Source organism: Culex pipiens, chromosome 2 (genome assembly GCF_016801865.2).
Source record: "Culex pipiens pallens isolate TS chromosome 2, TS_CPP_V2, whole genome shotgun sequence".
NCBI classification, from domain to species: Eukaryota; Metazoa; Arthropoda; class Insecta; order Diptera; family Culicidae; genus Culex; species Culex pipiens.
The window spans coordinates 94,510,289-94,537,476 of record NC_068938.1 but is presented as its reverse complement, the minus strand read 5'-3'; the positions used below and the strand labels follow the sequence as shown (position 1 = coordinate 94,537,476).

General features: G+C 36.5%; 1 protein-coding gene across 9 annotated transcripts in view; it reads left to right on the top strand.

The window, feature by feature from the left end:
* Nucleotides 1-2,039: 2,039 nt before the first annotated feature.
* The window catches only part of LOC120415458 (restin homolog), a 196,294-nt gene continuing 171,145 nt past the window's right edge, over nt 2,040-27,188 (top strand). For 7 of the 9 annotated variants that reach the window (XM_039577008.2, XM_039577007.2, XM_039577003.2 and 4 more), the window contains exons 1-2: nt 2,040-2,207; nt 10,734-11,148. In XM_039577008.2, the coding sequence (XP_039432942.1) occupies nt 10,845-11,148 (304 nt within the window). In that variant the 5' untranslated portion in view covers nt 2,040-2,207; nt 10,734-10,844. The remainder of the gene's footprint in view (nt 2,208-10,733; nt 11,149-27,188) is intronic. The other 2 variants (XM_039577012.2, XM_039577011.2) reach the window with 2 other exon arrangements.

Sequence of the window (27,188 nt, the reverse complement as noted above, 5' to 3'; positions counted from 1 at the left end):
ACGATGGTTTCGTTTTATCAAATCAAATGCTTTTATATCACAATTCCTAATAGTATATTATCCCGTTAACTTCACCTTCCATCATTGCCATGATTTTTCATTCAAAAAATATTAATTTTGCGTCGTTTTCAACATTTTGCGAAAAATCCTTCAACAAATTGTTCAGAATAATACCCTACATGTGTTGATACTTTTTGGTAACGATTATCCCATTCCTTGTAAAGTTATGGAAAAACGGAATCGACGTAACACCTTATAATGTGGCCCTCTTAAACCTTGCGGTTTCGTCAACGGATCCACAGGCGTGTATCGTTCTTTTTGCGACAAGACTCCGCCTCCCGGGTCTCCTAAGTGTGAAGGTATGGGCACGGGGAGAGGGCACCGAATACCTATATTTACACTTAGAATTTTTTGCGTCCGCCCCGGGATTCGGACCGGCGACCTCTGGATTGTGAGTCCAGTGCGCGGTCCGATTGATCCACACAGGCAGACGAGTTATGGAAATCTTCATTAATCAATGATTGCCAGCTAGAAAGTCAAGGATTGTACCACACAATTTTATAAATTTTATTGATTTACATCAATCATTCTTTCAGTGGCTTCAAGAACTCAACAACCGGCATATGCTGATTCCTTTTGGTGCAGAAATTCGTTGAATTGAATTTAATACAGAATTTTCAATAGTGATGATCAATTTTCTTCACCTTAAGGCTAGTATGCAGATCGGAAGGAAAGGGATCAAGTAACAGCAGAACAAAGGAGAGGGAGCTAGTTATTGGGGCTTTTCTTCACCCTCTCTGGCTTGCTTGCGCTGCCGGTCGTGATTGGGGACTTTCTTTTATAATAAAAGCACAGATATTTCGCAATTAACAAACAACACGTCTTATTCCACACAAATTAACCACAAAACTGATTTGACAATCTTCATTCTCTCTTTCGCCGGCCGCGCGCATCTCGTTGTTTTCTCGCTCGTTGTTCTCTCTCGCAGCTCGCTAGCACCACGCTCTCGCGCTCTATCCGCAATCTGTCTGCTAACAAGGCAATATTCATGAAGGTGTGCACTTTTTGTTGCGCTCTAAACTCTTATGTATGAATTATATCAATCTTATAATAAATACTCATTTAATAATTTATTACATATTCAATCCTGCAACCCATAATCCCTACACTGCCCATATGATCTTTTTCTTGACCGGTTCTTTCCCATGTGCATACCTTACATTAAGAAGAAACTTGTAAACGGTACCGAAGGTGAAACTGATTTCGGAGTCCTAACCTGAACCGTATTTGACAAATCTATTGTATAAAGATTAACAAGGGCAGTATTCAAGCCTTGATCCAAGCCATAAGCAGCCGTTGAAATTCGCTTTGTCTTCGGACTCCGGCGTCCACTTCTTCCTCGGAGTCCTAATAGCTTTCAGTAATTGGGTCCTAAAATTAAGCTCAGATTTGTGATATCATTGTTCACAATGATAAAGCTTATTTTTCTGATCACAATGTCTCTTTGTTAGACCGCAAAGGATTTAAAATGGATTTTAAATCAATTTGTAAAAAATACTTCGCGACCCTTTTTGACAGAAAAGGTCCTACTTGACAGCACGTTACAAGTGGACCTGTTGTCTTGTCAATTTATTATCTTGCATTAAATGACAAAAAGTGATCAGAAATGGTTTTTGATCGTGTTTTTTACCCTTGTACATAAAAATTGACATAGGGCTTAAGGACCCTATTCACGCGCTTCCCCCTTGAACACTGGTACATTGTTTTAGATTTGTCTTTCCATTTGAACTAATCTTTGAAGGACAAGTTCGAGCTCGTAACCTGTTAACTTGATGACTTTTTTTCAGGGACTAATTTACAGCAAAATTTGCATTAAATTTTACAGATTTGGTTGAAAACCAAATATTTGCCCCCACTCACGCCACCACTGCTCAAATTTTCTCACGCGCGCTCTTTCAAAACTGACACCTGCCATCAGCTGTCTCTGCTTTGACGTTTCTCCCTTTGCGCAAAAGTTTACGTTGAGTTTTTTTTTTTTTGGTTGGTTGGTTCGTGTGCGGCTGAGATTCGCTTCGCGTTTCGTCCTCGTCCGGTCCGAAGTTACGGAAAGTTCCAAGTGTTTTGCGTGCATAAATCCGGTTCGTGGTCCGCGACGTCGATTCCGGGTGAATCCGCGCGTAGTGTCGCCTTCGTCGCGTGTTTTTGTGGTAAGATTTCGGAGGGTTCAGCCCCCGGAGAAGGCTTTGTTTACATGCCGTGTTGGCTCTGCGCCGAGTAGCTGTAAAAAGTGATTTTTGTGTGATGGAATTCGGGTGCTGAACGGAGGAAAATCTGGCCCGGGAATCGGGTTTCCAGCAGGATGGTGCACCAGGCCGCAGCATTACGCAACGTCGGAGCCAATCAAACCGGTTATGAATTGATAATTTTAACCTAGAGTGTCCATTAAGGTTGAGCAAATTGGCTCGACCGAGGGGAGCGCGGGATGTGAGCCGACATTGCTTGGGTTGTTTTGCTGCTCCCCATCCCTTCGATGACCGTTATTTTGACCCCCGCGGCAAGAACGGTTCTTGGAATGCCACCAGTTTCCCCACAAGAGAAAGTTGCGGGGCGCTAAAAATAGTTTTAATGTTTGTAAATATTGGGCGCAAAGTGGTTCAAGGGCACGCACTGGGCGCTATTTTTAGGTGGGAAACTCTGTTGATGACGACACGCGGTCTGACGACGGCATTGCCAAAAATAAATCAGCGCCGGCGACGACTATCGAGAAATTAAAAAGAGAGATGTGAGCCGGTAACATGGAGTGAAACTTTCGCAGCTGTCATGGTAAACTTCACAGCAGCTTGACAGAAAGTTTAACTCCATGTTGCACTTTTAATTTCTCGATACGTAAAAGAATGTCGCGCGCGTCTTCGCATGACACCATCCGGCGAGCAATGGTTCAATATTTTAAATCAGATGATTTACGGTTGAATGATTTGTGCCTGTCGTTGAATGGAAATCGTTGTCGCATTGAGATATTTAATATTGAAATTGCAGACGGAGAAGATTGCTCATATGATATGGTACATTGAGCTGAATGTACCTCCATGTGGTGCGGGCTAGGGCAGTTCTCAGGAAAGTCGCTTTTTTGTCAAATTTAATCTGTATTTTTTCGCATGTCTTGAGATTTATATGAAAAGGTCCTATACACATATTAAACACAACAGCTTATAGGACCTCTTTTTACAAAAAAAAAACTAGATGTGTCCTTAAAAAACAATAATTTACTAATTTGTAGCTATGAAAAATTCTAATATGTTTGCTATTGCTATTTTATTTTACAACTGGTATGGTTTGTCTAGATGTCAAGGAATATAGAAATATGATAACGTGTTTGGTTTTTGGTTTACATCTGTATTTGGGAAGTGTAGTGCTGAAAAATATAATGTATTTTTGGTACTTCACGTCGGTGTGAAAGAAGCGCATTATCAGTGGCCTATTTTATGCATTCTAGGTACTTGAAGTTCACGTCGGTGATGGGGAAGCGCACATATTACATGTTCAAAGCATTTTGAAAATGTTGTAAAGCGCTGCATTGTTTTAATAGATAAATCAACAATACTGATTTTTTTTGACTAAAACTGCATTATAATTTGTAGACATTTATGACACTTGTTTTTATCTGTTGCTAGTAAAAAAGACAGAAGAATAAAAAATTGCAGTCTGTTTTCTGCTTAATGGATTTCCATAGAGAAAATTCGGAGAGTTTTAGAAAATTGGAATAATCTTACTAAGCAACTTTCGAAAACTTTAAAAAATCATTGAAAAAACAAATTTAAGAGTATTTTTCAACTGGTAAGGTTTTTCTCAAGATCATTATTTTAAAAACAGGCCACACAAAGTCCATGCACTGTTTTTGGAAAAAATAGTCGGGTTTTTCAATATGAACTTTGATAGTCATAGTTTATCTTGTTAAAATCAGATTTAAGGTGTTAAAATTTTATTTTTACGTCAAATGTACCATCAATAATGTTGCTGATATAGTTTTTAAGAAAAAAAAAAAACAGTGTTTATATTTAGTTAACTTAGTTCATAAGTTTTTAAACAATAAATATTTAAATTTAACCATTTTAAAAAGTCAGAATTTTGCATTAAATTTATTTAAAACTAATTTTGTTTCTAAAATTATCGATTTGCATTACATTTTAAACTGCATTCAAAGCACGAATGTTTTTACATTTTATATGGAATTTAGCCAACTAAAATGCCTGTAAATTTGTAGATTTTTTTGAATTTTGTTTCAAAAACAATGCTATGCTCTCCAGCAAGGTTGAATATTTGAAAAAATCACAAACATTTATTCATTTAACAAAACATATTAGAATAAATATTACTTTGACCTCACTGAATAATAAAGTTGTGGCAAGCAAATTATAATCCTATTTTTCAAAAAAAAAGTTTCTTCCGATTTTAAGACATCATAACAGTTTACTCTTGTCAATAGTTTGTTAATAATCAGCGCCAAAACTTAATTCAAAAAAATCTAAGCATTCAATGAAGTATTGTAATTAATATGATTTTTATTTTCATTTTCGATTTTGCTTTCAAACATTACCCAATATCGTAAAAATTTAACATTTCAGTGGCTTTTCAATTAACAATTGTGACAATTTGGAGAAAAACTAGACGCGAATTTAGATTCTAATCTAAAAAAATCTGATCTAACACGAAACGCAGCCAGTCCGATGAAAGCATGCTTGAAAGTCTTGTGATTAGATTACGCCCAAGCACTTTTCTTGACTTTACCAAAAATTGCAGTACCACCCGAAAATGTAATGCAAAAAATAAAGCGGCCAGCCCTACAAAGTTGTGTTTACCGCAGGGAGGATTCTGAGAACGGATCCCATTTCACAGAATCTACAGGGGAGGAAGGATGCGTTGACATACCGTACCAAACGCTCCAGTTTACAGTTTCATATGTGTTTTGTATGATGTAAAAACTGGACGCGAATTTAGATTCAATGGCAAATTTAGAATATATTCTTCTAATTTAAGATTCAGCTTTTGAGAATAATATATATATATATATACAGCAATTCCCCACGAAAACAGCATGGAAAAAACAAAAGTGCTCGGATCGGGCTCAAAATTTTTCTGGGGGTTCCCTGGCCGAAATAATTAGACCCGTATTTTTTTGTTTGGCTATTAGGGTGACCTACGCCGTGTTAGGGTGGTCTGAAATATAGCCATTTTCGTCGATTTTCGCAAAAACCAGTTTCAAAAATCTAGCCTAACTTATGAAAAGGTCGCATGAAACTTTAAAATGCCGTTTTGACGGTGTCTGGACCAAAGAGCCTATGTCTGGAAATATTTTTATTGGATTCCCCGGACATTTTTACATAACATACTAAAAAATGGGAGGAGTTCATTAACAGGATTCCGAGATATGATTTTCTGAAAATAAAATCCGTGTTTTGTGACGCGCCGCACGCAAAAACCGGAGAATGACGAAATTGGCAAAAAAACAACTTTTTTCACTAAAACTGCGATAACTTTAAAATTTCAGCGATGACCTATACATGTCTGGGTACCAAAATTTTTTTAATTAAAAGACGCAACTTTTGGTACCCAAACATCTATAGGTCATCGCTGAAATTTTAAAGTTATCGCAGTTTTAGTGAAAAAAAGTTGTTTTTTGCCACACCTGTCTTTGGGGTCGTGCATAAACCACGTGGTCTCCTTAGGGGGGGGGGGGAGGAGGTCCGAAATCCGACCGAAAAAAACCATGAAAAGCCATGGGGGGAGGGGGGGGGGTCGACGGCTGACCACGTGGCCTTTATAAAAAAATCTTTTCTTAAAAAAAAAACAAAAAAATACGCGCTTTGAATTTACTTTTATGCATACATTTTTGTTACACTTCAAAACCATACAATTATTGTGTTAAAAATTATTACTTATATTTCAATGTCATAATATTTTCCAATTCAATATTGAATTATATATATATATCAATACTTTGAGCCTGTAATTGAATGTACACTTTTTAATACTCATGTAACTACGTTTTGCAAAAGTTTAAAAGCTGTTAAAAAATAAAGAGACAGTATCCAAAGTTAATATACCCTAAAAAATGCGTACCAAAATGCAAACACAATTTCATTTTTTTGTTGATGGTATCAAGTAGCTAAAAATGTGCTTGCAAATTTGCATTGAAAGTAGATGTAGTCTTCGATAGTTCTATTTTGGAACAACTTAAAAAATAAATATTGCTGACAATTTTATAAGATTTTCGTAACAAGGCAAAAAACTAAATATGTATTATAAATGAAGTGTCTAAAAATGATTCTCTGCGAAAAAAAAATCAAAATCTCAGATCTTAGCTAATTACCGTAGCTGGTCCTATAAGTGATCGAAGAATCTTAATCGAAAGATTTCCTTTTGAAACTTAAAACAAACTCAAGATATCTTGTATCTCCTCTCTCATGCAATATTTTTTTAAGTTCAAAGAAACTAAAAACCCCAATTTCAGGATTATCGCGCAAAATTTCAGTTTCACTACCTCATTTGCAAGTGAAACGTCTAACATTAAAAAACAACCAGTAACGAAAAAACGAACGATACATACTTTAAGATTCACCAAAAAATTTGATGAATATTTTGATATAAAATATATTCCTTTTTTCATGGGTTACACAATTCGGATTGTTATATTACATAACATTTCATAAAATACACGTTTACTATCCATCGTCAAAGTTGTAGGTATTTTTTTTATGTTAATAGGGACCATCTATTGAGCCAAAGTGAAACATGGGCAAACATTTTAGATTTTTAGAAAAAAAAACGAGCTTCAAGCAAACATTGTTTTTGTTTCTCAATTAATTTGAAGATAAAAAAATAGGGGCCAAAGGTGCCCTTTCCTAAAATATTAGTTTTTCTTTAAGCTGAGAAAATATACTATACCCTCAACTTCATATTTGAGATAAAACCACTCAAATATATAGACACATTAAAATAATTTAAGTTTTAAAGAGTCACTTAATTTTCAAATGCCAATATCAATTTGTGAAATAAATTTCAATACAATGCCGTCAAGATCAACATAAATAAAATTCATTAAAAAAGATGGAACGGTACTTTCAACTCGCTGGTTCTCGGGCCATTTTTTTGAGTGAATTATAAGGATGTCTAGATGATCCTTAAACTTTGCAGAACTCGATATGATCAAATCTGTAATTTATGCGATCAAAAACGTCGTTCCAACTTTTGTTTGCTCTAATAAAAAAAAAATCGCCCGAAAATCCGCGGAGACAAGCCCGAAAACCTGTGAGTTGAAGTTACCGTTCCAACGTTTTAGGGAGGCTTTGGCATCCGTGGGACATGCGTTGGGCGTCCCAGTGTTAATAATTTCAAAGATATTGAAAAGATTGAAAAATTAACTTATTTATTTTTTTTGTATTTATTTTGAGGTAATATCTCCAACCAAAAGTTGGATCAAAAATCTTAAATCGTAGATAATTGCCTATTTAAACAACTGAAAAAAATGTAAAATAATAAATAAATTTTAGCTTAATCTTTTTTAAATTTATCAAAACACTTAGTCCATAGCAAAATCAATTTAAAGTAAGAGTAAGACTTAAACAATTTGGATGTCCATGACTAAAAGAATGATTTTAGCGCGTTGTCTACAAATTTTCCAAAGACACGAAATCGATTTTCGAGCAATTCTATACAAAATCGGTCTTTATTCTTAAATTTTATTTTTTTGATTTTTTTTTTAATCCGTCTGAAACCTTTTTTGGTGCCCAAGCCATTTTGCATCATTAGTTTGTCCATATAGTTTTCCATACAAATTTGGCAGCAAGGAAAATTAAAAAATCTGTATCATTTGAAGAAATTTTTGGTCGATTTGGTGTCTTCGGCAAAGTTGTAGGTATGGATAAGGACTACACTGAAAAAAATGGTAAATGGTAATTTACTTTGCTGATTTTTAATTTCACTTTTTGTCACTAAAACATGATTTGCAAAAAAACACTATTTTTATTTTTTTAAAATTTTGCCAACATTTCAGAAATTTTCAGAACGGGCAAAAAATCGTTGTTCGAGTTATGAATTTTTGAATCAATACTGATTAAAAAAAATCGAAGTATTGACCGCAACTTAATTTCAATTTTATTTTTCGATGTAAAATCGAATTTGCAATCTAAAAGTACATTAGTAAAATTTTCATAAAGTGCACCGTTTTCAAGTTATAGCTATTTTTAGGTAACTTTTTTTAAAATTAGTTGCAGTTATTAATTTAAAAAAAATATTTTTGAAATGCTGAGAAAATTCTTTGTTGCCTTGTTGCTAAGATATTGCCATGCAAAGATTTTAAAACAGAAAAATGGATGTTTACTACTCAAACAACCCATAATTTTCTTCTGTCGATATCTCAGCAACTAATGGTGCGATTTTCAATGTTTATGAATAAAACTTTCGTGAAATTTTCCGATCTTTTCGAAATCAATATTTTCAAAAAAAATAATACTAACATTTCAAAAGGTCGTAATATTGAATGTTTGTCCCTGTCTCTGATTCTTGTATGGAGAAAAAAATTAAACAGCTCGACTTTTTTGGACACACTGAATCATTGGAATCAATCATGCTTAATTAAAAAGAAAAGTTGCTTTAGTTTGGATTTTTATGAATGTTTGGAATAAAATAAATATTAACTAGGAGCTTTCATAACTAGATATTTTCCTTAAAATAAAATGAAATTATTTTTTTCCTGAAACAAAACTTTTCTATTTAATTAATTTCGATTTTAAGAAAATATTTTAAAGCGCATTTAAATTAAATCATGAATGCTGTTTATATATCAAAATAGCTTTAATTCTTAAAGCACATTTATTCTGGATGCAATTAATTGCACTGCAATTCCATAATTTTGAATACATATGTTTTACTAAGTTGCTTGTTTTGTTGAGAGTATTTTTTACTTTCTGTACCATTTCAATAAATTGTTATACTGTTATTATTTACCTTAAACTTTGTGATATCATACTTTTTCACACTTTTAAGTGAATTTCAGTTTTTTTTATATATTATTAAATTGGTTTTAATGGTGTTGTTTTCTGGTTTGACCCAATGTCACCCTCTCTAAAGGGTGAGTTTGAGTTAATTTTAAAACGATTGGAATTTATGAACGGTGTGATTATACTAGCCATATTCTGGGAAAATGTTGGTAAATTCAGGAGCATTCCCCAACAAAATTTATTTCGATATAATTTGAAATGTTTTTATTGTATTAAAATAACAACAGTAATATCGTTTTTTGACCAAAAGTCACCACCACTGACGGAACATCATTTGTGGATAAACATTTTTGAAATCTATACTTATTTTGTTTTTTTTTTAAGATTTTTCACCTGGGAGGAAAAAGCCACGTGGCCATATAGGGGGGGGGGGGGTTGGCGTGAAACCACGAAAAACCATGAGGGGGGAGGGGGGGGGTCAACATTTCTTCAAAAAAGGGCACGTGGTTTATGCACGACCCCTTTATTCCGAGTGAATCCATGTTGTCCCCAGACCTGTAGGAACGATTGAACGAAAAGCATAAAAATCCCATAGTAATTTACATGTAAACTTTAAACAGCTGGGGACAGGCCAATTCTCAACTAAATGGGCTGATATTTGGCATGAGAGTGCCTATGGGTATCCTCTACAAGGGGAACTTCGGTTTGCCTGATTCTGAGAACTTTTTTGTTTGGATGAAACACCCTAATATATATATATAAATGAAATAAATAAAAGTAAAAAAAAATAAATTTCGAAAAATGCCAGTTCCCTGAGAATTGCTCCACACCCGGTCATACGTTTGCTTGGTTGACTGATCTCGAGATGGGGCTACCTAATTGAGTGAAAATCGCTTTATTTGTTTATTTATCGCTTTTGTGCGTATAGAATGTGTTTATTTGTAAGTGCTCCTCCGACGTTGCGTAGCAGGTGAGTAATTAATTATGAATACTAATCAATCCTGTCGAAGAGTTGTTTGATGTACAGGAGATGGGTTAACATATTTTATTTGATAGCCGAGTAATTGATTTGAGCAAGATTTGTTGATTTATTTTTTCATTTATAATCAGTTGTATTAATGGCATAGATTTTTAAATAATCTTCATGTTTCTTGTTTGGAACAGATTTTAATGTGGGTTTTTGATCATTCTTTAAAATAAATAAATTTTCAATTTCCAAACCTCTTTAAACACACATCAACAAATCTAAAAGTGTCCTTCCGCATCAATCATTTTCCCATTGGCAAGTCCGAAATGGTCACGCTGCTCAAACTCAAAGCGCCATCACGACCTTTCGGGCGTTTTAAAACGCCACTGTTGAAACGTGCCATGGGAAAATGTCTACTTCTTCAAATTCGCAAAAAATAAAAAATAAATAAAAATAAAGTCTTTCGTCAAATCGCGTCCGTCGGGGGGGCAAAGAAAAATAAAAGCCCGTCTCGCCAATCGACGCAAATTGTGTTGTTTTCGTGTGAGCAAGTGAGTGTTTATTTTCGATTCCTGAGTTTTTTCCACGACGCAGGGTGAAAATCATTTGGGAAAATTTCCACCCCGGTGAGGAAGCGCCGCCGTCGCCACGGTGAAGATTGATTCAAATTGAAGAGAATCACGTGGAAATTCAAGGTCAATCGTTGAAGAGGGAAGAGGTTTTTTGTGGAGGAAAAATTTTATGAAAAAAGGAAAATCAATTCATTTCAGAAGGTTCAATTTGTTGTTTGAAGAAGAAAAAAGTTGTAAAGTGTAAGTGCGTTCAAGTGTTTTCTTGCTGAGCAAGGAAAATTTTAAAAAAGCTAAAGTGAAAATTCAGCAATGAGTGAATCGGGTGGTGAAAAACCAGCGTTGGAACCCAACGGAAACGGTTCCACCGAAGCTCCGCCGCCGGCGGTCAAACCGTCCGGAATTCAGCCGCCCAAACTGGGGGCAGTTCGGTCGATTCCGAAACCCTCGGGCATTAAGCCGCCAATGACGGCGTCCGGAATGTCGCTCAGCTCGTCGACGACGTCGCTGGCCAGCACCAGTTCGACCGCTCCGGCCACCGCCATCAGCCGGATTGGGCGGCCCTGCAGCGGACACATCGCACCGAAGGCCGGCCCGCCACCGCCGGATGCAAAGAGTGAGTACTTTGGTTTTGTAACATGGTTTTGGAGCGATATATTTGTTCAGGGCGTTTCAATTCCTAAACTTTTTCAAAAAAAAATTCGTTCTACACTCATTAAATGACGTTTATGAATTTAACGGTGCACACGCACCAAAATATTTGTTACAGATATTTTAGTATTTTCGAAACTACGGGAACTATCGATATAATTTTTTATTCATTCTCTAAAGTACTGTCTACTAAGAGGTTTACAACAAAATTTGCCTATTTTTACATTTAGATTGTTGCAGGATTGGGTCCGTAAGTTTGTCAATTTTGGAATAAGAAGACAACAACTTCCTTGGCTGCTGTGTACCCTTAAATAGATTTTAATGAAAAGGCCATTACAAATGTTAGGCCATTTCATTAATTTAACAATCCTAATAATGTAAATATTTTTGAATCTGAGCAATTCCAGCTCAAATCAGGAATTTTTCTGGTACTTTTGTACCCGACCCTCTCCGATTTCAGTGAAACTTTGTAGACATGTTATCCTAGTCCTATATGAGCCATTTTTGTGTATATGGAGCCAATAGTACTCGAAAATAACATTTGAGGAGGGCGTAAGGTATTCACATATGTTTGACACATTCCGCCGTGACGTTGCAACGCTTTGACTTTTCTTTTTTCAGTTTTTCGGCTGCAACTCAACAAATACAAAGAAAATGTATATATGTTATTACAGATTCGGAAAGGGCATTAAATTTCCTATAAGAAACAGTGTTGAAATATTATTTTCAGCGAATATTCTATTTTTGAGAGGAGAATATGTAGCGTGACGTTGCAACGCGTGACTTTTTCTCAATCCTGACCCAATTCATGTTTTGCCATTAACTCTGCTCTGTTAAACGGCAAATTTTGAGTTCTTCTTCCATTTTTAATGTAAAATTGACCAACAAATCGAATGCAATCATTAGTTTTTCGAAAAAATCAAACCTCGATTTTTAAAGACCACTTACATTTCGTGACGTTGCAACGCTCTGTTTTTCAAAACAGGGTTTTTCGTTGCGTTGCAACGTCACGAAATTTTAGTTTCAAAATAAATCATAGTTTTTGTTAGTTTGAACAACTGTAGGTTAAGATTTTATTATAAGACATTAATAGATAGTACAAGGACATGTGAATTGATTGGCCCGCCCATGTTAGACCCCCCCCCTCCCCCTATACCGCTTTCACAGTAGCAGTACAATTTACGAAGTTTTCCAAACCGTTTTCAAAGTAAAAATAAATATTTGTATTATTCCATTATCACGAAGGAAGCCCCCCCCCCTCCCCCACTCTCCCCTCCTCTATCCATGTAATGGGAGGTACATGCATTACGTAACGGCGTAAAATCAAGAGGGGGGGGGGCTTCGAGGATTTATACAAAAAATGTATCGGAAATGTATTACGAGGGGGTGGAGGGGGTCTGAAAATATAAATGTTATGTTACGTAATGCAAGAACGCTCCCTTAATATTTTAATAGTTTTGAGCAATTTACAAAACACGTGGAAGTTTTAGAAGGAAGAAGGAGCTTCAAGTTTTCAGGAGGGCTGAAATTTATAAATAATGTGCCCATATCGTTTGTTGATGGCCCCGAAGGGGTAATCTGCAAACAACGTAACTTATTTCGTTGACTTCTGTGCTTTTAAAATTAAATTTGAGAAAATAATAAAACTGTATACCTGCGCAACATAACATTTTTAATTGCGAACAACTAAACGTTGCATACAACTTATTTAGGTAAGGGTTCGTCCAACAACAAAGTGACAAAAGTATGTAAAAAAAATCGAATCACGTGATTTTTATTGTTTAGTGAACTTCACTGTAATTTGGCCTACATAAGGGTGTGAGACAAAAAAATATTCGTTGCGTTGTATTAGAATGAACCCTCACGTAAATCAGTTTATCATAAAGGGGCCATCCAGTAACCACGTGATTACTTTTTAGAAAGTTTTAGAATTTTTCCCCCTTGTGATTATCGGTCTATTTTGATTTGTTCAACAAGTTTCATAAAATACCTACTTTTTCGAGTTGCATACAAACTTAAGTAACGGAATTTGTGAATGACCCATGTACGATTCTTCTGTAAATATGCTCGGAAACATTGTATAAAAAATATAAAATATTTAGTATCCTTTTATCTTCAAAAACCAACTACGCATACACCTTTTTTGCCATGTGACCAATATGATTTAAAATTTCGTGACGTTGCAACGCAAACTTAAACCTGTTGTAACTTTCGATCTAGACAACCAATTTAGTCGCTCTAGATTGCATTTGAAAGCTCTTTCCAAGTACAAAGAGTATCCAAAATATCAAAATGATTGAATGTTTAGTTTTCTGTTGGCATAAACAACTGTCCCTTTTTCGTGACGTTGCAACGCAATAAAATGGTTAACTTACACTAGTTTGAAAAAATACATAACTTAAGATAAACTACAAATCCATTGCATTTCCATTTAGTACATCTAAAAACCTACAAAATGCAATCAAAAGAATAATTTTTGGATTTTATTTCGCTGAAAACCAGGAGTTTTTAGAAAAATGTTTTAAAACGATGATTTTATCACGAATTGATGCATAACTTAACCAACTTATACATAATGATATTCAAATGATCAATTAATGAAAACCATGATTTTTGAAGCTTTAAGTAGTCTAGAATTGAGGAAAAATATTCAAATAGCTCATACACGCTTTTCAAAATTTCATCCTAAGGTGTACATTGCCGGAGAATGTGTCGTTTGTATTTTGTAATTTAAAAATTACTGTATCTCGAAGCCGTTGCGTCGTATCAAAAAGTGGTCAAAGACAAACTTGTAGGAAATTGGACAGGCTTTCTGAAAAAAAATACACTGAAATAAAAATACACGCCACATCTATGAGATTTTTTGATTTTTAAGTCTAAAACATAAATTTAAAGGTGATGTCACGATTTTTTTTCGTTCAAAATTTTTGAGAAAATAGCCTAAAATGTTACCAAAAGACTGACGAAAAATGCAGGATGGTATGTCTCTCCTAAAAAAATACAAAAATCATTTACTAAAACTGTTTTTTGAAAAGTAGTCTAAACGTCAAAATTTTTAAAAACCAGTAGTGGGGATCGATTTTCCAGACAATTTTACATAAAAGTCTCCATATTGACCATTGTCCTATGTCCAATCCTTGGGAAGATACAGCGCTTTTAAAAATTGAAATGTTGACAAAACGGGTTTTTTTTGTGGTTTTTGGCAATTTTTATATGACAGACTTGGTTTTACAGTCTCGTATATATTTTTACCGGAAAGCTCGTCCAATTTCCCATAAGTTTGCCTTTGACAGCTTTTTGATTTATATCGTTTTTATATTTACGTAAGCAAATTTACTGTCCTGGTTTCTACCACACTGAAAAAAAATATTCTATTTTCAGTTATTTCAATTATCCAATTGAAATGCTGTCAAAGGCAAACTTATGGGAAATTGGACGAGCTTTCCGGTAAAAATATATACGAGACTGTAAAACCAAGTCTGTCATATAAAAATTGCCAAAAACCAAAAAAAAAACCCGTTTTTTTTTCAACATTTTAATTTTTAAAAGCGCTGTATCTTCCCAAGGATTGGACATAGGACAATGGTCAATATGGAGACTTTTATGTAAAATTGTCTAGAAAATCGATCCCCACCACTGGTTTTTTAAAAATTTTGACGTTTAGACCACTTTAAAAAAAAAACAGTTTTAGTAAATGATTTTTGTATTTTTTTAGGAGAGACATACCATCATGCATTTTTCGTCAGTCTTTTGGTAACATTTTAGGCTATTTCCTCAAAAATTTTGAGCGAAAAAAAATCGTGACATCACCTTTAAATTTAAGTTTTAGACTTAAAAATCAAACAATCTCATGGAACTGAAGTGTATTTTTATTTCAGTGTATTTTTTTCAGAAAACCCGTCCAATTTCCTACAAGTTTGTCTTTGACCACTTTTTGATACGACACAACGGCTTCGAGATACATCAATTTTTAAATTACAAAATACAAAAATATGTAAATACCTTACGCCCTTCTCAAATGTTATTTTCGAGTACAATTGGCTCCATATACACAAAAATGGCTTATATAGGCCCAGGATAACATGTCTACAAAGTTTCATTGAAATCAGAGAGGGTCGGGTACAAAAGTACCAGAAAAATTCCTGATTTGAGCTGGAATTGCTCATCTCTAGAAGTTTAATTTGAATCGCTTACAATTCCATATGATGCAGTCCAATTTCACACCAAAATGCTTCGATTGCACAAACCCAGCCAAAGCTCAGCCCAGCCTGCACCCATAATCGATTACCGTCCCAAAAGCTGACTGCTGGAGTCAATTTCACCAATCGAAAAAATGACGACCACGCCGAAGCTCAATCAATCACTCAAAATCTCAGACTTCAAACGCCGTGCCGCCGGGGGCCATTTGCAGAGTTACACGCTTCACAGTTTCCCGGAAAAGGCCTCCACCCAGCAAACCCTTTCAAGCAGACCTGCCAAGAAGTCGGCCAAATGTAACCCGAGATTACCACGAGCGGCGGGCTGTTTTCATGCTCAGCACGATGATCATCGTCGTCTTCATCTGGGTCGTCGTCGTGTTATGGGGGCTTGCGGTGTGTAGCGGCCATTAAGCAAATGGATTGTCATAACCAGCAGGCCCCACCAGACCAGAAGAGGCCACGTTTTGGCCCCACCACAGACAGTAACGATAGTTATTAGAGATGAAGCTTTCCGCGCAAAGTGTTGCCTCCGCAAAAGGTACGGTTCGGTAATTACGAGCAGGTAATTCTTGGTTCTGGTGTGAGGTATAGAGTTACGTTATCAGAAAAGCCCGCTGACTTGGTATCTCAAACAACAGAAATTGTCCTGGAGATCCTTTCACGGCTGCAAGAGCTAGAAACAATTTTCCCTCATACAATTAATCAATACGATGAGCTCAGATTGCCCGGCCCGCCCAGGGCACCAAACAGATCCAATCAACTGTGTTTATATTCGATTCATCGTGGATTTGTTTACTTTTCCCTATGGCCCCGGCGAATCAACATCCATCAGGCGGAAAATAAAAGACGAGCTCCTCAATCATGACGGGGGCGCCCCACTAAACACAGATCATAACAGCTATTAACTGGTAGCATAATCTGCTCTAGACAGCAAATAAATCTGAGCCAGCTTCTTGGATGTTGATAGAAGGAAAGAGCAAGATAAAAAAAAACATTGCGGAACTGCCCCCGGTGGAGGATAACCAGCCGCGGACAGTAGCAGTTCCGTGGTCAGCCGCCGCCGCAAGGGTGACTGCACGGAGAAAAAAGAGTTCCCAAAATCGTGAACAAGCGTTCATGAAAATGGGAACCACGAACATAGTGTTCAAATTTCATGGTACGTTTTTTCAAAATCGTACCATGGGATTTGAATACTTTGTTCGGGGTTTTCATTTTCATGAACGCTTGTTCACGGTTTTGGGGACTCTTTTTTCTTCGTGTGGTGGTAGATTAGGCTAGATCTAGTTTAACTGCGTATACACAGAAGCTCTAGGGAGGGTCACTCAACTTTTACCCGTAAAGACAACTAAATACTGGAGTTCCGCTAATTGAACATGACAGTAATTAGCAGCTGGGAGCGACAACTTTGAATAGCCAGCGACGCCACTAGCGAGCGACAGGCATATGGCACTTCCCACTTGATCCTGGTAACGGTTCTTGTGAGGAAATGGTAGAAAACCTGTAATATCTGCCTGATATGCTGTTTTTTCATATAAGCTAAATAATCGATGAAATATGTTTGTTATTAAACACCCACAGATAATGAATTCTTCAAATACTGTCACTCAGAACTTCCTACATAAAATGATAGATCCCGTGCAGACGGTTATAACATAATTCATGCCATTTCAATAACAAATACTGTTAAAATAACAGAAAGTGTTATGGAATCTTCTTTTAAAATGCACTTTTGCATAAGGGTTTAATAACAGTTTATGTTATCATAACAAAATTTGTTATTGGTATGATATTGGTTGAAAGCTAAAATAACTTTGGAATAACATTATTTGTTATGGAAGAATACCTACAATTGTTATTGGGATGATAGGATTAGTTGTTAAAATAACAAAAAATAATAACAAAGATTTGTTCGACGAATAACTAAAAAAAATATTAGACTGTTATTACTAAAACAATCCAATAACAAAAATTCATGAATCTTATTATAAATAACACAAAATTTTAATGGCCTAATATTTTCAAATGTAAAAAAAAATATTCCCACGTTATTTCCGTCTGCTCGGGATTCTCTATCGAAATCTGCATAAAAACAAATTCATCAATTTTGCTATTGAGTAAATTTGACAGTGAGATCCATCAATCCTCGGTAAAGGGTTTTCTTCATAGAAAAGTTTTGTATCAACTTTTTTTACAAAGAGTAATATTCCTTTACTTTTATGTGAAATTGGACGCCCGATTTGATGGTGTACTTCCGAAAAAACGTATTTTTCATCGAAAAAAATACAAATTTAGTTTGAATTTTGCCATTTTTCGATACTGGACGGTATTTTTTCTATTTATTTTTCGTTTAAGGCTGATAATTTTTTAAGCTTTTGTTCCCTTTCCCCCTCCCTTTTAAAGTTGACCCGGAAAATCAGGGGACAAAATTTTTTTTTCAAAAAACTTCAATATTGCAATAAAAATTTAAGTGCAATCCGTTGAAATCCATTTAAAATGCATCCCCCCGCGTTTAGAATCATTTTTAGCATGTTTGGGTTGATTTGAAAATCTTTAGAATTTAAAAAAAATCGATATTTATTATCGCAAAATTTTTTACATTTTTTAAAAACTAATTATTGCAGAACAACTAAACTAGTGTAGGGTAGAATAGTCATCAATGAGACACGGGGAACATTTTTTTTTTTTTTGAATTAAATATACTTTATTGAATCTTTCTTATAATAATTACATTTGGTTTACATAATAAGTGGTCAGCTGTGGCTCTTCAGCTTTAGTTTGCTTTTCGTGATTTAAACACTGTTCATTTTCTTAACTTTAAAAGTATATGATTTATCATTTTTGTAACACTAGGTACAATGAGGAAAAAAAAAATTTAAGAAAACATAACCTAACCTAAAACTAACTTAATCTTACCATAAACTAAACCAATCCTTGAATCAAGGGGTATTCAGATATAGCACATTTTTCCCTGAATTTCAAACATTTTTCTTGAATCTTCTGATCCAACATTTTTACTTCTGCTAATTCATGAACCTCACTTGATCTTGTCCAGCCAGGAACATTCAAAACCATTTTGAGTACCTTGTTTTGGACACGCTGGAGCTTCAATTTATGAGTTCTAGCGCAACACTCCCAAACAGGTACTGCATACTCAATAACGGGGTAAATTATTTGTTTGTAAACTGCTAGCTTATTTTTCAAAGATAGCTTTGATTTTCTGTTAATTAAAGGATACAAACACCTGATGAGAATGCTGCACTTGTTCAATATTTTATCTACATGCTGCCGAAACAATAGTTTCGAGTCAAGTATGAGACCTAACCTAAATAGACAACTTCCTTTGACCAGGGTATCGAAACATCATTCATATTTATCAAAACATCATCCTTTGGGGCAAATCTGGCCGATTTGGAAAGTGGAAAAATGATGGTTTGAGTTTTGGCTGCATTAATGCGAATTTTCCAGTCGCCAAAGTATTCGGAAAGAACGTCAAGACCCTTCTGAAGGCGGCCAACTAAATATCTGGTTATTTTACCCTTATAAATAACGGCAGTGTCATCAGCAAAAAGTGACAACACACCATTACCAGGAAGAGTAGGCAAATCAGATGTAAAAATATTGTACAGAAGTGGGCCAAGAATACTTCCTTGGGGAACCCCAGCATCAATGTTGAATAATCCAGAAGCAATCCCATTCAGAAAAACCTTGAACGATCTCTCCGAAAGATAATGCTGGATAATTTTGATAAGATACATTGGAAAACCGTATAAATACAGTTTATGTATCAAACCATCATGCCAAACATTGTCAAAAGCCTTCTCAACATCCAACAAAGCCATAGCAGTTGATTTAGACTCAAGCTTGTTCTGTTTGATGATTTTAGTTACTCTCGTAAGCTGATGAGCAGTATTATGCCCCTTTCGGAAGCCAAACTGCTCGTTCAAAATTATATTATTATCGTTGGTAAAATCCAAAAGCCTTGAATAGATGACCTTCTCAAAGAGTTTGGGCAGACTACTTAAAAGACTAATGGGACGATAACTTGTTGGCGATGTTGGATCTTTTTGAGGCTTCAAAATTGGTATGACTTTGCCCAGTTTCCAATTGGTGGGGAAGTAACCAAGTTGCAAACATTTATTGAAAATATTGGCTAGATGTTGAAAGAACTGATCACTCTGTTTTTTCAACACTAGATTAAAAATGTTATCAAAGCCTGGAGCTTTCATATTTTTCATTTGTTTAACTGCAACTTTGACTTCCTCACCAGAAACATGGGAATCTGCAGGAAATTCAAAGGTAGAGTCATTGATTGTTGAAATACTATTGGCAACTGATGTTTCTTTACGGCTGGTCATGGAAGCGCCAAGATTATGTGAACTAACAAAATGAAGCCCAAGTGCATTTGCCTTTTCCTCGGATGTAATCAAAGGAGAATCCTCAACAATAAGAGGAGGAATAGGCTTTGGTTTGTTTTTAAGAACTTTTGAAAGTTTCCAAAATGGTTTTGAATAATTCCCAAGCTGGCTTACATGTTTTGAAAATTCTTGATTTCTGATATTGTCAAGTCGGTCTTGTATGATTTTGTTCAAATTGTTCACTGAAATCTTTTTGTCATAGTCCCCAGTCCGTTGATATTGTCTCCTATAAACATTCCTAAGTCTAATCAAGTGTTTAGTATCTACGTCAATATCAGTTACCTTAAAATTAACAGGAACCTCCCGAACGTTGGCAGCCTCTGCTTGGTTGATAGCCTGCTGGATCACCTCCAGCGAACGATCAATATCAGCAGAAGTTTCCGGGTGTTGATCATAGTCGATGTTGCTGTCTACCACTTGCTGAAACTGCTGCCAGTCAACGTTGTGGTAATCTTTCCGGGTTGGTTGCCGCTGCGGAGTAACGGAAGCTCCAACCTCCACAACCACCGGATAGTGATCAGAACTCAACTCTTCAAACACCTCAGGATGAGCCACGTTCTCAGCCATATTGGTAATGAAGAAGTCGATGATTGAGTGATTCCCAGACCGAGCCACCCTCGTTGGACGATCCGGACTCACAACGTTGTAGTATCCGTTTTGCAGATCGTTGTGCAGAATCACTCCGTTCCGATTCCTCCTGCTGTTGCCCCAAACTTCATGCTTCGCGTTGAGGTCACCAGCAATGATGTACTTTGCGCTCCGCCGTGTCAGCTTCTGGATATCGCCCTTCAGTGTTGCTGCTGAACCATCTCTGGAATTCACCTGACGTGGGCAGTATGCAGCAATGAAGAGTACTGGGCCAACCGAAGTGGGAATTTCCACCCCAACGGCCTCGATGATGTCCAGCTTGAAGTGTGGCAGCCGGCGTAGCTTGAGATCACGATGAACAGCGACAAGCACACCTCCTCCTCCAGAGGTGGTCCTATCGAGCTGCGTCGCGATCTTGTAGTTTTGCAGATAAACTTTTTCACCGGGCTTCAGATGAGTTTCCGTGATGGCAGCTACGTCGATCTCCTTCTCGCGAAGAAAATCCACCAGCTCTAAATTCTTTCTCCTAATGGAGCAAGCGTTCCAATTCAGCAGCTTCAGGGACCTACGATCCATACTGGATGACGAACGAGGTCAGCACTTCAATCTGCTGGGTCTTGGTTTTGCATCCACGCAGTGCAGCGGACATCTGTTTGAAAATATTGAGGAGTTCGGTTGAGGTGTAAAGATCATTACCATTTTCCTCAACTGCTGGTTCTTGGGTTGGTCTTGGCTCCTGGCTGAAGCCCGGTGGTGACGGTCTCGGCTCCTGGCTGGAACCCGGCCGTGGATGATTCATCTCAGCTCTCTTCCTGGGATCCAACGGTAACGGTGCCAAGTTCGGGACCTGGCGTCGCGGTTGAAGAGGTGGAAAATTTTGCTCCACCAGGGCTGGAGGAGTTCTACGACGCTGAGGCTGATTCTTCGTCGATGCTTGCTGCCGAATTTTCACGAACTCAGCTCTCTTGGGGCACTTTCGGTCGGTTGACGAATGCTCACCGTTGCAGTTGAGGCACTTCACCAGCGAATCTTGGATGCACTGGGACGTGATGTGCGCATCAGTACCACATTTGGCGCAACGACGCTTCATGTGGCAGTTCTTACCTCCGTGCCCGAAGCCCAGGCAGTTGAAGCATTGTGTGACGTCACGATGCACTGGTCGGTATCGCTCCCACGACACGATAATGTTGAAAACCGCTCGGATTGCCTTCAGCTCAGGAAGCGTCGTCGATCCCTTAGCCAAATGCAGCAGGTAGAGCTGGTCACGGTACTTGATGTCTTTGTTGCGTCGGCTCATTTTGTGCACGGCCAACACATCCAGTTTCAAAACTTTTAGCTCGGCAGCTAATTCCTCCACTGGCATGTCGTACAGACCTCTGACGACGATTTTGTACGGCTTATCCATGACGACATCATGGGTAAAGTACTCCGCCTCGTTTTCGGTCAAGTAATCCTTGACCAGTTGATAGTGCTGCCTGGATTGCACCAGCACCTTAAATCCGTCCTGACACAGACGAATGTTGCCTTGGACTTTCCCAGACTTGATGAGTTCAACAAGCCCCGCACGAAAGTCGATCGTTGCTGCTGATTGCCTTACATAAAAAGGAGGCAGTTTCTCCTTTCGCTGTTTCACTTCATTCTCCTTTGCTTCCGCTACCTGGTCCTCGTCAGGCAGTCCAGCAAACTTGTTGTTTTTCAATAGCTGCTCCTCGTGCGACGAAGAGTTCTCCTCCTCCTCATCCATCGGTACAGTACCGTCGCTCTTTTTCGTCTTTTTGCTGTTCGATGTCACTTCCAAAAGCACCTTCCTTTTGGAAATTCCCGGTTTTTGGCCATCAGTTGAGGCCTCAACCTTCCTTTTGGAAATTCCCACTTTTTTGCCTGCTTGAGCCGCAGGTAGGGCAATATTGCCGGCGTTTTGCGCCGGGACGCGACGAGTCATGTTGATTCAGACAACCTTCACCAACGAATGCTCGGATAACAAATGAGACACGGGGAACAATGATAAAATGGCTCTCACAAGTCGTAGTTTCAACCAATCAGGCTCATATTTGGGGGAAAGGTGTATCTACTGGATACACGTCTGTTATAATAGTGGCTTTGGTTATGGACGCTCCCTTGAAAAGTTATTTATAAATGTTTGATTCTGGGGTGTAAAAGTAAATTATGGACAAAAAATACTTTTGCGCTCATAGGCTGTCATTTACATCAAAACTAATATTTCTTCAAATTTCTTTCGACGTTCCATAGGGATTGAGTTGGGCTACAATGTCCTTTCATTAGGTTTGACCAAAATCTAGAATATACCAAGAATCCAGGGCTGTCTCATTGTTCCCCACTCATTTTAGCCCATGGGTAACAATGAGACACTTTGATTTTTCTTCATTAAACATTTCAAAATCATGCATTTTCGTTGTAAATCTTTCAAAACATGAATTGAAAGTGATTTTTGGCATATTTATAGAGTTTTAACTTCATTTAACCAAACATACAAAGTTATTTGGTATAAATAAATGGATTTTACTAAATTTAAATACTTTTTAGTTTAACTTTTGTTAATTAAAGTTTCAAGTTGGCAAAATTGCTTTAAAATGTTCAAGGCAAGGCACCTGCAATGGAACAATACAAAAATATGATGTTTTACTAGAAAAGTATTGATTTTTGTAGAGTGTCTCATTGTTCCCCAGCTGTCTCATTGTTCCTGCCAAGTGCGTCTACAATGAGACAGTTGAATAACTCTGGCTGTAGACGTCAGATCGATCTCATATTTTGGTCAATGTTAGAACACATTAAAAGAAAGAAAATACAACGAAAAGCTCATTAAAACATGCTGATGAAAAAAATAGAATAATCGTTGAAAGTTGAAACCCAAAAGTGTATTTTGAGAAATATTTTCATCGGCCTTAAGGGAAATTTAATGTATTTTTCGAATCTGCAATAGCTCAGCAGCACATTTTTTCCGTTCAGAACTTTTTTTTTTCATTTTAAAATTTCGTTTTTTCTGACTTTGCAAGGTATTTTTTTAGAGTATAACAATTTTCTACAAAGTTTTAAAACAGGCAATTTAAAAAATTGTGATGTATAAACAAAGGTGTTTGCTTGTAACAATCACAAGTAACCGCGATTTTACAACAATAAAAGTTTTGAAAAAGGTAAATTTTTTGTTTCGCGATTTTACGAAAAAAAAAGTGTTAAAAAGATATTTTTTTTTGTTTTGTCGTTAGTGTCTGTCGCGGGTGACCTTAAGCGGCCATGATCGATGACAACCAACTTTTGTTTTGTTTTTCGCGATGGTTACATCAAGAAAACCCCTCTGTTTGGCGATTTTCCATGCTCCCTACAAGAAAGATTTTTTTGTATTAAAATTGTTCTCAGGGGGGGGGGAAGGGGGGATTTTCTTAAAAGTGTCCACGTGGTTTAAGGATGGTCCCTATCTGTTGTATTTTTTTTCGATGAAAAATGCGTTTTTTAGAATTCTGAGTAGGGTAGGGTAGTCATCAATGAGACACTTTTGGTTTTCAACTTTCAAAGATTTTTCTCATTTTTTCATCAGCATGTTTTAATGAGCTTTTTGTTGCATTTTCTTTCTTTTAATGTGTTCTAACATTGACCAAAATATGAGATCGATCCGACATCTACAGCCAGAGTTATTCAACTGTCTCATTGTAGACGCACTTGGCAGGAACAATGAGACAGCTGGGGAACAATGAGACACACTACGAAAATCAAGATTTTTCTAGTAAAACATCATGTTTTTGTATTGTTCCATTGCAGGTAACTTGCCTTGAACATTTTAGAGCAATTTTGCCGACATGAAACTTTAATTAACAAAAGTTATACTAAAAAGTATTTAAATTTTGTAAAATTCGTATATTTATACCAAATAACTTTGTATTTTTGGTTAATTGAAGTTAAAACTCTATAAATATGTCAAAAATCACTTTTAATTCATGTTTTGAAAGATTTCCATAGATTTTGAAAAGTTTAATGAAGAAAAATCATAGTGTCTCATTGTTACCCATGAGCTGAAATGAGTGGGGAACAATGAGACAGTCCTGGATACTGGGTATATTCTAAATTTTGGCCAAACCTAATGAAAGGACATTGTAGCCCAACTCAATCCCTATGGAACGTCGAAAGAAATTTGAAGAAATATTAGTTTTGGTATTAATAGCAGCCTACGAGCGAAAAAGTAATTTTTGTCCATAATTTACTTTTACACCCCAGAATCAAACATTTATTAATAACTTTTCAAGGGAGCGTCCATAACCAAAGCTACTATTATGGCAGACGTGTATCCAGTAGACACACCTTTCCCCCAAATATGAGCCTGATTGGTTGAAACTACGACTTGTTAGAGCCATTTTATCATTGTTCCCCGTGTCTCATTGATGGCTACTCTACCCTACGCCATCAAATGGGGCGTCCATTTTTGAATATTTTTATAGCATTTTTGTATAAACGGTTGCTAAAACTTTATGAAGATGGAGATTGGTTTACACAAAAAAGATTAAACACAAAATTTCATCCAGATAAAAAAAAATATAAAAACAGAAAAAAACATGAAAAATTTGCTAATTCTTGATAGAACTGTTCAATATTATAAACATTTCTAAAAACTGATGCTCATCTGGCAAAAAAAAATCTCGTAAAGTATTACTCCACATTTCTTCTTAGCTCATAATTTGCCGTTTTTAGCTAAATATCTGAGAACCGGCCCCAAAAAAAGTGCATAAATGAAAGATGTATGTGTTCATAACTTTGATAGGGTTGTCAGATCTTCAATCTTTAAGGCTCGTTGGAAAGATTTTTTGATAACCCATCCAATGATGGGTTGCAAGATAGATCCGGACAACGTTTTCATCTAAATATCTGAGATTTGGCCTCAAAAAAGTGTATAAATATTACTTAAGTGCTTATAACTATTGATAGGGTTGTCAGATATATATTGGGCTCGTTGGAAAGGCCTTTTAAAAATCTTCCGGACTTTAGTCAAAATCGTTTTTAAGTATAGCTTTTGAAGTACTTAACTAAACATCATTATTTATAAAGAGGCCAAAATCGGTTCAACCAGTCCCGAGATACCACACACACAGACATTTGCTCAGATTTTGATTCTGAGTTGATATGTATACAATTATACATGAAGATGTTTATGTCTAACTAAGAATTTCACTTTTCGAGTGATTTTATAGCCTTTCCTCATTGAGGTGAGGAAGGCAAAAAAATGAAATAAAAATAAGTAATTTTCGGCTTGATAAAATAAATTTAACTCAATAAACGACAACACAAATAAATAATTGCAAAAACTGGTAGATAGTTGGATGAAACTGTTTCAAAATTATGTTTGTACACAATTTCTTACATTTTTATCTTGAATATTTAATGAATTTAAAAAATGTTAAAACAAAAAAAGTAAATAAAAGACGCTGGAATAATACGAAAAACACAAAATGAATGCACATTAACAAAGAAAGAGCCAAACACAAAACAAGAGAAATAATTTTTTTGGTAAAGCAAAAGTGGGCAAAAAAACGATAAATAAGCAGTAAAGGATTAAAATCGCGAAGTTAAAAAATAAATTGTACTTCTTTATGTGAATTACTCAATTCCTTCCTCTTATCTCCGTCAATAAATCCATTAGGACTGCGCTACCCAGCTGACCGTGTGACCGAGCGGCAGTCGCGAACCAGTTTCACGCCGGCGGGATCGAAATAACTTCATTAAATTACTTCTGACCGCGGGCAGCCAGCCATCGGTCACCCCGGATCAAATCAGCGCCGGCCGTTTTTTATTTACGCAACCAAGACTTCGATTAGTCGGCAGCAGCAGCACGTTTTAATCTGAAGGTGTTTAGGTGCCTGCAGGCAAAACTATCGAAAATGCAAATATATTTTCCTGCAAACACATTGTTTTGAACAGTTTTTTTTTGCTACAAATGGCGTCAGCTGACAGGATTCAGCCCTCGGGGGGTCAGATACTGTTATCGGTGGCGAGCGATGCTAATTAGTGATTTGGACGACGCCTGCGATAGGGTTAGAAATACAGCAGTTGAACCCCGGGCACGCGGGCGTTGTCACCGGCGAGAGCTGATAATTGATTAACATAACCAATTAGGCAAACTATTTGCATTTTCGATCGGCGGTGACACACGGTTGATAGAGCGGTTTAATGGTAGTTGCTTAATTTAGATTTGACGCCATTTTAAGAATTCTGGTGATTTTGGAGTGAAAAATTAAATGAACTTTTTTGAAAAGCTTACATTGGTACATAAAACAAACGTTATACATACAAAATTTAAAAAATCATTCAAAGTGATATGATAAACACATAATTTACTTTAATTTTTTAAATACCATTTTCTAATCTAATCTAATCAGACCCTAGCGCAGCCAATCTTTCGAAGGGATCCTGGAGAGTGCCTTAGGTTAGATGACGCCTAGCACTCTTTTTAATTTTTTAAATACCATTTTTCAAAAAAAAACTTTCTTTGATTTACTGATTAAATCCCGAAAATACAAAAGTCTTCAAATAGCTTTAATTGATTAAAATTAAAGTTCGTTCAAAAGCTACTGAAAAAGCAAAGCGTATTATGCTATATTTCAGCAAAATGTCCATAACCTAGCACGAATTTTACGCAACATCGTACCAATTGACCACGTCGTTGATTCAATTAGCAATGCACTAACTAGCAAATGCCGCACTCAATTAGTAAATCATGAAAACCGAAGAAGCATCGACGTCACCGTCTTCATCTGGCACTTCCGTGACACCGCAAACTTCAGCAGTCCCATAGATTCCGG